This window comes from Hyperoodon ampullatus (genome assembly GCF_949752795.1).
Source record: "Hyperoodon ampullatus genome assembly, chromosome: 14".
In the NCBI taxonomy this organism is placed as follows: domain Eukaryota; kingdom Metazoa; phylum Chordata; class Mammalia; order Artiodactyla; family Ziphiidae; genus Hyperoodon; species Hyperoodon ampullatus.
Genome location: NC_136927.1, coordinates 59,940,966 through 59,953,499, shown reverse-complemented (window position 1 = coordinate 59,953,499; position 12,534 = coordinate 59,940,966). Strand labels below are relative to the sequence as shown.

At 43.7% G+C, this 12,534-nt stretch overlaps 1 protein-coding gene across 1 annotated transcript in view; it reads left to right on the top strand.

The window, feature by feature from the left end:
- TGM6 (transglutaminase 6) overlaps nucleotides 1-12,534 on the top strand; it is a gene marked incomplete at both ends in the record, with an annotated part of 48,051 nt that overhangs the window by 25,591 nt on the left and 9,926 nt on the right. Inside the window, 2 exon segments of the mRNA XM_079719074.1 lie at nucleotides 1,943-2,046; nucleotides 2,125-2,373. Coding sequence (XP_079575200.1) covers nucleotides 1,943-2,046; nucleotides 2,125-2,373 — 353 coding nt within the window.

Below are 12,534 nucleotides of genomic sequence, written 5' to 3'. Positions count from 1 at the left end.
AGCAAGCTAGTATTATTATCTCTATTTTGCAGATGAGGAAACCAAGGCACAGAGAGGTTAAGTAACTTGTCTAAGGCCACACAGCTGGTGAGTGGAAGAGAAGTTACAAACCTGTCCTGCCTTTCAATTGTACAGCAAAACCAGTGTTTATCTAACCACCTCACATGGCTGGACCAAATATTTGCCTTTACAAACAAGGCTTTTAGAAAACCAAAAAGAGGAGAAGGAAAGGGGAGAAGAGAGGCAGAGAGATGGTCTGAGGCTGGACACCAGCTTGGGGGGAAGGGATCCTGGGCACGTTCCCCTGGGCGTGGCTGAAGGACATTCTTAAGAAGAGGGCTGCTGAGGCCGGCTGTGTTTCCTTCTGTACTACGTGCTCTTCACTATTCCCCTGCTCTTTAGAAAGTCGGCTTTTCTTGGCAACTTGCACATATATGAAAAGACATTCAGACAAGGTTATTCATGGAAGCCTTGTGGATACAGGGGCTCCAAAAACAAATTGCATTCTTCTCTTTATGCAGAACGGACAGACCCTTCTTTTTGTTTGGGGGATCTCTGTCACCATACAGGTTAACCATATTCTCCCTTTCATCCCCAATGCTTTTCACAATATTTTCCCAAAGAAGAATTTGGAGGCCAGAGTAAAGACGCCAACCCAGGCCAAGAAGCATTTCTCTCTGTTGCTTCCTTACTGTGTGACCTTGTGCAAATGATGTCATTTTTCCTAATTTCATATTCTCATCTTTAACATAAGAGACTTAAAGCCTAAACCAAGGCCTACAGAACTCTGCATAATACGAAACCTACCTACCCCCGTGCTTGCCGTAGCCCAGAGATATACTTTCTGTTCCTTGAACACACTAAGTTTTTTCTTGTCTCAAGAGCCTTTGCACATGCTGCTCCTTCTGTCTGGAACACCATTCCCTTCACTCTTCCTATGGCTAATTCTTTCCACTTTAAGTCTCATCTTAGATGTCATTTACCTAGAGTAGGTCTCCAGCAGTTATTCCCTAACTCAAGCTCCTCTCTTTCTTCACAGTATTTATTATTACTTTATTGTTTTATTTATTTGTTTATTTATTATTATTTATTGTTACTTTATTGTTTTATTTATCTGCTTACTTAATTTTGCCTGTCTCCCTATCTGTCTCCTTTGTTAGAATGTAAGCTGCACGAGAACAAGGATCTTCCGTCTTATTTGCTGTTGTATTTCTAGACCTTGAACAACAGGTTCTAGATATATATAGATATAGATATATAGATATATATACATACACACGTATATTTATACATACAGGCAGACTTTGGAGATAGTGCTGGTTCAGTTCCAGACCACTTCAATAAAGCAAATATCACAGTAAAGTGAGTCACATGAATTTTTAATCCAAAAGAGCATATAAAAGTTATGTTTACATTATACTATAGTCTATTAAGTGTGCAATAGTATTATGTCTAAAAAACTATGTACATACCTTAATTTTTAAATACTTCATTGCTAAATGGTAACTACCATTTGAGCCTTCAGTGTGTTGTACTATTAACATCAAAGGTCACTCATCACAGATCACTATAACAAATACAATAATAATGAAAACGTTTGAAATATTGCAAGAGTTACCAAATGTGACACAGAGAGATATGAAGTGAGCAAATGCTACTGGGAAAACAGGGCAGATAGACTTACTTAAGGAAGGGTTGCCATAAACTCTCAATTTGTAAAAAACGCAATATCTACAAAGTGGAATAAGTGAAGTGCAATTTAAAAAGGTCTGCCTGTACGTATATGAATGCTAGGTGCTCTATCAATACAGTTGATGAACGGTTCACAAAATTCAGCCACAGAGCAGGGCCCAGGGCCTGGCTGGCAGCAGGAACTTTCCCTCTCCGGGAGCGCCTCTCTGCTCACCGGAGGCCACCCTGCCCCATCCTCTCTCTGTGGCAGGAATTTCCATGTCTGGAATGAGAGCTGGTTTGTCCGGCAGGACCTGGGCCCCTCTTACAACGGTTGGCAGGTTCTGGATGCCACCCCCAGGGAGGAGAGCGAAAGTACGGGCTTAGGGGGACGGGTCCCAGACCCCCGCTTTTGCTCCCCTGGAGCTGCTCACGCCCACCCATCCTGCTCAGGCGTGTTCCAGTGTGGCCTGGCCTCGATCACTGCCATCCGCGGGGGCGACGTGCACCTGGCCCACGACAGTCCTTCTGTGTTTGCGGAGGTCAACGTGGACTACATCACCTGGCTCTGGAATGAGGATGAAGCCGGGAGCGTGTGTCCTCAGACACTAGGTACTAAGAAGATCGGGAGGTGCCTCAGCACCAAGGCAGTGGGCAGCGACTCCCGCATGGACATCGCCAGCCTCTACAAGTATCCGGAAGGTAAGGGCGTATAGCGGCCTCCATCAGCCTCCCCTGTGACCCGGCTGCTGCAGAGGGACAACCGCGGGCCACCCTGGGACCAGGCCCTTTCCCATGTGATGTGGTGGTGATAGCCTCGTTCAATACTGTCTCTGAGACTGAGCCAAGTGCTTTTAGCTTATATGAACAGCTTCCTCTGTTTGCAAGTAGATTTCCCACATCTAACAATATCAATAGCTACATTTCCTTTAACATATATGTTCCAGGTACTGTATCAGGTATGCTCACATGTGATAACAATAATTACTAATAATAGTGATGTTAGTAGCAGGTATTATTTATTGAACACCTAGGATACATAGCAGTAGGCCCCACGCAAAATAATAATAATAATAGCAGCTCCTGCTTATCATCTGCCAAGGCCTAAGCCATGGTCACTAATTAATGGTCACTGGTTTACTGAAGCTCCTGTACTTGTTGGGGGTACAAAAACAAAACATGTGTTTTTCTGGTCACTGCCTCTAGCTATAAAAAGTCACCCTTTCCCCCTAAATAACAGGCCCCTTAGCAATGCTGTGAGCTGATCACACACTTTCAGATATTCCTGCTTGTTAAAGGAATGTTATTTGTGTAATCAAGACTTCAAGTTCAAACTTGAATCAGAGCTAGTCTCCTCCCCTCCTCTGAACACGAACTGGAGCAGTGACCCCAGAAGTTTGCTGTAATGGAGGGGCACCAGCTCTGGCTGCCTCCAGCCCCTGCAGTTTACCCTCTAAGGTGGTGGTTTGCAACGCACTGGAGTCACCTGGGGCACAGATTGAACAACAATTACTTTTTGCTCAGGATTCTGTGGGTCAGCTATGTGGGCTGTGCTCAGCTGCGATGGCTCGTCTGCTGCACCTGGTGTCTGCTGAGATCTCAGATTTATCTGGGGCCTCAGATGGGACTGCTGGGCTGGCTACTGGAGCCTCTCACACTCCAGTAGCCAGCCCCGGCTTGTCCACGTGGCAGCAACGTGCTCAGCAGGTCAGAATGAAAGCTGCAAGGTCTCTCAAGGCCTCACTCAGAGCTTACTATGTCACCTTTGCCACATTCTGTTGGTCAAGCAACAAACACCACCCCAGACTGAAGGGGCAGGAAGTACACTCTACATCTTAGTAGGAAGAGTTGCAAAGAGAGTATTATGGCCCCTTTAATCTACCACAGCAGCCCTGACTGCACCCTGACTCAGTGAATTGCAGTCTCTAGAGGGTGTGGCCCAGCCATCAGGACTTTTAAAAGCTCCCCAGGCGATTCCAATGCGCAGCCAATGTTGAGAATGCCGGTCTAAGTCTTCTGGTGTGTTAGGCCAAGAAGGAAGAAGACAGAAGAGTGGAAATGCCTTTGACTTCAGGGGGCGAGGATTCAGTGCCCTAAGGCAGGCGGGTCCTGCTGCCCTGGTTACTCCATAGCTCAGGGAGGACAGGTGGTGGCTCCGTTACAGCCTGCTACCTTGGGACTCACTCCTGTGCTCTCCCCAGGCACTGCTGATTTCTTGAGACATTGCCCCCCCCTTGCAGTGGAGCCCCTCCCACCCTACTGCCAGTCACACAGCTTCCCTCTGATGCATGGAAGTTTTTGTCCCCAGATTCTGGAGGGGGTTTGCAAGGTTGTGGCCCCCACGCTCATCTAGATGCTGTGGCCCCCTCCAAAGCTGGTGGGGAGAGTTCTTGATGGGCTGTTACCCACCTGCCATCTCCCTTCAGTTCTCCCCTCTGTGCTCAGGGAACACACGGCTCAATAAGCAGACCTCCCACAAGGATGAAATGCCAGCTTCCCCTTCCTGTAGGCACTCTGCCAGTCTTTACCGGCCAGCTCCTTCCTGCAGGCACCCCTAAACTTTAACATTGATTCTTTTAAACACCCCCCAACACACACACACACACACACACACACACACACACACACACACACGGTCCCCCAGTCCCTTCTCTAGGAACATGGCCCTTGATGTTGATGACCTTCTCTTCTTCACTGTCTCAGGGTGGGCAGTGAGGGGTGGTAGGTGGTAAGGCCTCTTCCAAACTGCTACTTCTCTCATAAGTCCTTCAGGTTGATGCCTGGTCCCATCTGCTGGGAGTTTCTAAAACTTAGAATACGGGGTCTTTGGGGTCTCTTATCCTAAGCTTTAGCCATGGCCACATGAGAAATCAACATCCTGTTACAAGATGCCAATAACAGTAGTCACCACTGCTGAGTCCCACTGTGGGCTGGCCGTGTTCACATGTTATTTAATTCTATTATTTAACAAATGCTTACAAAGCAGTTCCCATAAGCTTGTAAGGTAGACGCTGGTATAACACTTATTTGACAGAGGAAAAAGTAGAGGTGCACAGAGGGAAGTGGACTCAGTGAAGGGACACAACCAGTGAGTAGCGAGTCTGGCTCCGGAGCCCATGCTCTTCCTTTACTCTTGGCTGCACTATCTAATTATAATATTATCTACAGTTGATTGCCCACTGTGGGGCAAGTGATTTTACATCTAGGTTAATAATAATAATAGCATCTAAATATTGTTAAGCATGGTGATAAGCAATGTCTGCACATTATTTCATTTAATATTCATAAAAACCCCATCTTACATAAGCAAGTTGAAGCATAGGAAGGTTAAGTAACTTCCCCAAGTTTCCAAAACCTAGAAGAGCTGGAATGCTAACCAGAGCCTCTGTGTAATCTCAGAGCCTCTGCCTCTCCACTCTGCTAGACTGCTTCTCTCTTCCATGAGTGCCCACAATGTGCCATGTACCGTGCCAGGTTCTTTTATGTGCTCAAGAAATAAAGCGGCCCTAAGTGTCAGGCATGATTTAGAGGCAGGGGAGAAAGAGAAGTGCCCAGAGGATTCACCATCTGGTGAGTGGACAGCATCAGGAAGGTACAGGGTGATCAGCTGCACTGTGTTGGGGAGGCCAGAAGGCTGAGGAAGCACAGAGGACAGGTTGTTAACCAGCCAGGGAGGAGAGGGCAAGAAGAACATCCCCTGGGAAGGGATCCTGAAGGGAGTAGATTTAGCAGGAGATGAAGGGCTGGGAAGGCATTCCAGGAGAGGACCCTATGCATCTTGATTCCAGATTCACTATAAGCAGTGCTGGTCATCCAAGCCACGGGCATCCCATTCTGTGGATGAAATGGCAGGGCCTGTCTGCTTGCTCCATCCACTGAAGGAGGATACATGATAGAGCAGATTCAGAGCCCTTGGGGACAATGTGCTTTGCCCCTACCCCTGAGTCAGCCTGGATGCTGAACAAAGAGGAACCAGCCTTCCAAGCAAAGGAAACTGTGTAAAAAAAATGCACTGGCCGTCCTCAGATTCAGGTGGGCTTTCTGCAACAGGCTTCAGAGTAGAGTGGAGGAAGGCAGCTTCCCCCGCTAACCTTCAGGCAGAGGCACTAAACACAGAGGAAAGATAGAGGCTGGTGCCAGGGGTTTGCAGGGGAGCCAGGTTGGCAGTTCAGCCATCTGCCTCTGGGCCTGCCTGTTAGCTTCTTAGGGCTTCCATAACAAATTACCAGAAATGTAGCAGCTTAAACCATCAGAAAGTTATTCTCTCGCAGTTCTAGAGGCCAGAAGTTAAAAATCAAGATTTAGCAGGGCCATACTCCCTTCCAAAGGCTCTAGGGAAGAATCCTTCCTTGATTCTCCCAGCTGCTGATGGCCCCTGCATTCTTTGGCTTGTGGCTGCATCACTCCAATTTCTGCCTCCACACGGCCTTCTTTCCTCCTATGTGTCTCAAATCTCCATTTCCTTTCTCTTACAATGACATCAATCATTGACTTTAGGTCCCACCATAAATCCAGGGAGGTCTTATCCCAGGATAATTAATGTACAAAGGCCCTATTTCCAAATAAGGTTATATTCACAGGTACCAGGGGTTAGGACTTGGACATACCATTTAAGGGGACACTATTCTGCCCACTACAGCCTGTGAGCGGGGAAGACCAAGCACCTGCTGATCAGGGCCTGGCCAGCCAGCCAGGCAGAGGACAGCACATCCAGTGGCTGTGGGGCTGGAGCTGAGAGGCTGATCCACAGAGACCCAGTGACCAGACCCCAGGGAACTCCCCTTCCACCCTCTCTCTCCCTCTCTGTTACCCTGCTGTCTGTCTCTTTCTACACTTCTCTGCTGTGCCCTTCTCCCTCTCTTCCTTCTTGCATTTAGTGGGTCCCCCCAAGTGCCAGGTAGGAGAGTGGACACGATGAGCAAGAAAGCAGACAGTCCCAGCACAGCGTGTTGCTGTCTGCCTGCCAAAGTACAAAATGGCCAAGGGAACAGCATGGGGGAAGGCGCAGCTTGTTCAGGCAACAGCAAGTGTGAAAGGGTCATTGGAGGCTCTTTTATACCTAAAGGACTTTGAACAGGATGCTTTCTCTGCCTGGGAAGGTCCTGCTGACTTCATCCCAAGTCTGCCTGACCAGGGGTCTCAGGGCCCTACTGGCTTCCTTCCTTCTAAGTACATATCACAATCTGATATTTGCTTGAATCTTTATTCTTTCCTAACAAACTAGACTGTTTGGTATGGCTGGAAACCTGACTATTTTGTCTTCTGCTATATCTCCAGCTCCTGTTTCAGCATCTACCACATAGTGATGCTCAATACGGATTCGTATGCATGAATGAATGCAGGCTGATAGCACATAATGGGCTTTGAATGCCTAAGGCCTTTGATCCATATGTCGGAGGGCCTTGCTTTATTGATTGTAAGACTGGCTTATGTTATGAGATACATGAGGCACATTTTCACATTTCTCTGTATCGATATATATTTATTGAACATCTGCTGTGTGCCAGGTACCCAGAGAGCAAAACATGTATGACCCTTGCCTTAAAGGGGCTAACATTCTAGTGGGGCAGTTAGAAGTTAAGAAAAAGTAAAATAAATAGTATCTCAGGGGCTTCCCTGGTGGCGCAGTGGTTGGGAGTCCGCCTGCCGATGCAGGGGACATGGGTTCGTGCCCCGGTCCGGGAGGATCTCGCGTGCTGTGGAGCGGCTGGGCCCGTGAGTCATGGCTGCTGAGCCTGCGCGTCCGGAGCCTGTGCTCCGCAACGGGAGAGGCCACAACAGTGAGAGGCCCGTGTACCGCAAAAAAAAAAAAAAAAAAAAAAAAAATAGTATCTCAGATGTTGATAAGTATTCTGGGGGAAAATAAAGCAGAGAAGTTTAGGAACAGATTGGGAGGAAGTGAACATTTGTCATTAAAATCAGGTGATCACTAACAGATATCTATAGAAGACCCACCCAATAGCAGCAGAATACACATTCTTGGAAAGTCCAAATAGAACATAATCCAGAATTGACCATATGCTCATCCATAAAACAAACCTCAGAAATTTTAAAGGATTGAAATCATACAAAGTATATTCTCTGATCACAATGGAATAAGATTAGAAATCAAAATCAGAAAGGAATTTGGGGAATGCACAAATATGTGGAAATTAAGCAATACATACACCTAAACAATCAGTGGGTCAAAGAAGAAATCACAAGTGAAATTAGAAAATATTTTGAGATGAAAGTAAATGAAAACACAACATGCCAAAATTTATGAGGCGAGGTAAAGCAGTACCTAGAGGGAACTTTATAGCTGTAAATACCTATATTAAAGAAGAGCGATCTCAAGTAAATAACCTAACCTTCCACCTTAAGAAACTAGAAAAAGTAGAGCAAATAAAACCCAAAGAAAGCAGATGGGCTTCCCTGGTGGCGCAGTGGTTGAGAGTCCGCCTGCCAATGCAGGGGACACGGGTTCGTGCCCCGGTCTGGGAAGATCCCACATGCCGCGGAGCGGCTGGGCCCGTGAGCCATGGCCGCTGAGCCTGCACATCCAGAGCCTGTGCTCCACAATGGGAGAAGCCACAACAGTGAGAGGCACACGTACTGCAAAAAAAAAGAAAGAAAGCAGAAGGAGGAAATAAGAAAGATTAGAGTGGAAATAAATTTTTTAAAATGAAGAAAATCAATAAAACCAAAAGTTGGTTTTTTTACAAGATCAACAAAACTGACAAATCTTTAGGTAGACAGAAAGAAGACTCATATTACTAAGGTCAGAGAGGACATCACTACCAACCTTACAAAAAAATTATAAGGGGTGTGACAAAAAAATAACTAATTGGTCTTTGTCCCCAGTTCCTGGACATGGCTCCTAAAAACCCTTGGAATCTCTGGAGTGATAAGAGTGTCTTTGGTATGGAAATGAGATGACAGGTGGCTGGGGGTCCCCAGGTAGCTCAGGATGGGGCTGATTACCAAAAAGGCCAAAACCATGCTTAGAAGATTAGAACTTTATACTTCACCTCAACCTCTGGGGATGGGAAAGGGACAGGAGATTGAGTTAAATGCCAATGGCCAATAATTTAATCAATCATGCCTATGTAATTAAACTGCCATAAAAACCCCTAAACACAGGGTGCAGAGAGCTACCAGGTTGGTGAACACATCCAGGAGCTAAGAGGGTTACCCTCCCAAAAAGGGCATGGAAGCTCCATGCTACCTCCCCCCTCCCTCTACCTTGCCCTATGTTTCTTCTGTTTATCTCTTCTATTTGGCTATTCCTAAGTTATATCCTTTAATATAAATTGGTGATAGTAACTAAACTGTTTTTCTGTTCTGTGAACTGCTCTAGCAAATTACTGAACCTGGGGCTGGGACAGTCATGGTAACCCCCAATTTGTAACCAAGTCAAACAGAAGTGTAGGTAACTTCGGCACCCAGTACTTGTGACTGGTGTCTGAATTGCGGGCAGTCTTGGACTGAGCCTTTAAATCTGTGGAATCTGACACTAACTCTAGGTAGTTAGTGTCTGGATTGAATTCAAATGCAGGACAGCCAGGTGGTGACCAGAGAGTTGGAGAGTTGGTTGGTGTGGAAAACTCCCACACATTTGGTGTCAGAAGAGTTGTGAATAAAACAGTTCATTAGGAGACAGAATGAACAACTATTTACCAACATATTAGGTAACTTTAGATAAAATGGACAAATTCCTCTAAGAATTACCAAAACTGCCTCAGGAAGAATTAGAAAATCTGAATAGATTTATAATAAGTAAAGAGATTGAAGTAGTAATTTAAAACTTCCCACAAAGAAAAGACCAGGCCCATATGATGTCACTGGTGAATTCTACCAAACATTAAAAGAAGAATTAATACCAATTCTTCACAAACTCCTCCCAAAAAAATAGGAGGGAACATTTCCCAATTCTTTCTATGAGGTTAGTATTATCCTGATAGCAAAACCAGATAATGACATCACAAGAAAGGAAAACTAGAGATCAATATCCCTTATGAACATAGAAGCAAAAATTGTCAACAAAAATACTAGCAAAGTGAATCCAGCAACACATAAAAAGGATTATATGCCATGACCAAGGGTTTATTACAGGAATGCAAGATGGGTTGAACATTGAAAGCTAATTAATGTAATACACCACATCAATAGAAAAACTGGACAAAAACCACGTGATCGTCTCAATAGATGCAGAAAATTATTTAACAAAATCCAGCACACCTTCATGATAAAAATGCTCAACAAATTAAGGATAGAAGTGAACTTAGCCTGATAAAAGTCTTCTACAGGTTAACATCATATTTAATGGTAAAAGATTGAATGCTTTCCCCCTAAGATGAGGAAAAGACAATGTTGTACACCATTGCTATTTTGTTCAACATTGTGATGGAAGTATTAGCCAAGGAAATTAGTCAAGAAAAAAATAGAGATCTTTTCAACAGTGTTGGGAAAACTGGATATCAACATGTAAAAGAATGAAGTTGGACCCTTACCTTACACCATACACAAAAATTAACTCAAAGTGGATCAAAGACCTAAATGTAAGACCTAAAACTCTAAAACTCTTAACAGGAAACATAGGAGAAAAGCTTCATGACATTGAATTTGGCAGTGATTTCTTGGATATGACACCAAAGGCAAAGGTAAAAAAAGAAAGACAAATCGGACCTCATCAAACTTTTGTGACATTATCAACAGAGGAAACCTGTAGAATAGGAGGAATTATTTTCAAATCACATATCTGAAAAGAGGTTAATATCCAGAATATACAGACAACTCTAAACACTCGACAGCAAAAAAAACCCAAAGAAATGGGCAAAGGATTGAATAGACATTTCTCCAAAGAGGGTATACAAATGGCCAATAAGCACATGAAAAGATGCTCACATCACTGATCATTATGGAAATGAAAATGAAAACCACAATGAGATACCACCTCATACCTATTAGGGTGACTACTATCACAGAAGGAAAGAAGTCAGGAAGGAAGGAAAGAGGAAAGGAAGAAAGGGATGGAGGAGGATAGGGAAGAAGAAAGTAAGAAAAGCACAAGTGTTGATAAGGATGTGGAGAAATTAGAACAAGTGCACTGTTGCTGGGATTTTTAAATGGTGCAGCCACTGTGGAAAACAGTATTGAAGTTCTTCATAATATTAAAAATATAATTATCAGATAATCTAGCAATTCCACTTCTGAATATATACCCAAAAGACCTGAAAACAGGGACTTGAAGAGATATTACACCCATGTTCATAACAGCATTATTCACAATAGCTAAAAAAACACGGAAGCAACCCAAGTGTCCATCAAGAGATGAATGGATAAACAAAATACGGTATATACATACAATGGAATATTATTCAACCTTAAAAAGGAAGGAAATTCTGACACATGCTACAAATGGATGAAGCTTTGAAGGCATGATGCTAATGAAAGCCAGTCCCACATGAACAAATGCCATACAATTCCACTTGTATGAGGTATCTAGAGTAGTGAAATTCTTAAAGACAAGAAGTAGAATGGTGGATGCCAGTGGCTAGGAGAGGAAGGATGGGAAGTTATTGTTTAATGAACATGCAGTTTCAGTGTTGCAACATGAAAAGAGTTCTGGAAATGGATGATGGTGAAGATAGCACAAAAATAGGAATGTACCTAATGCCACTGAAGTGCACACTTAAAAATGGTTAAGATAGTAAATTTTATATTATGTATATTTTACCATAATGTTTTTATTTATTTATTTATTTATTTATTTATTTATTTTGCTTTATAACAAATTTAATCAGTTATACATATACATATGTTCCCATATCCCCTCCCTTTTGCGTCTCCCTCCCACCCTCCCTATCCCACCCCTCCAGGCGGTCACAAAGCACCGAGCTGATCTCCCTGTGCTATGCGGCTGCTTCCCACTAGCTATCTACCTTACATTTGGTAGTGTATATATGTCCATGCCGCTCTTTCACTTTGTCACAGCTTACCCTTCCCCCTCCCCATATCCTCAAGTCCATTCTCTAGTAGGTCTGTGTCTTTATTCCTGTCTTACCCCTATGTTCTTCATGACATTTTTTTTTCTTAAATTCCATACATATGTGTCAGCATACAGTATTTGTCTTTCTCTTTCTGACTTACTTCACTCTGTATGACAGACTCTAGGTCCATCCACCTCATTACAAATAGCTCAATTTCATTTCATTTTATGGCTGAGTAATATTCCATTGTATATATGTGCCACATCTTCTTTACCCATTCATCTGATGATGGACACTTAGGTTGTTTCCATCTCTGGGCTATTGTAAATAGGGCTGCTATGAACATTTTGGTACATGTCTCTTTTTGAATTATGGTTTTCTCAGGGTATATGCCCAGTAGTGGGATTGCTGGGTCATATGGTAGTTCTATTTGTAGTTTTTTAAGGAACCTCCATACCGTTCTCCATAGTGGCTGTACCAATTCACATTCCCACCAGCAGTGCAAGAGTGTTCCCTTTTTTCCACACCCTCTCCAGCATTTATTGTTTCTAGATTTCTTGATGATGGCCATTCTGACTGGTGTGAGATGATATCTCATTGTAGTTTTGATTTGCATTTCTCTAATGAGTAAAGATGTTGAGCATCCTTTCATGTGTTTGTTGGCAGTCTGTATATCTTATGTGGAGAAATGTCTATTTAGGTCTTCTGCCCATTTTTGGATTGGGCTGTTTGTTTTTTTGTTATTGAGCTGCATGAGCTGCTTATAAATTTTGGAGATTAATCCTTTGTCAGTTGCTTCATTTGCAAATATTTTCTCCCATTCTGAGGGTTGTCTTTTGGTCTTGTTTATGGTTTCCTTTGCTGTGCAAAAGCTTTGAAGTTTCATTAGGTC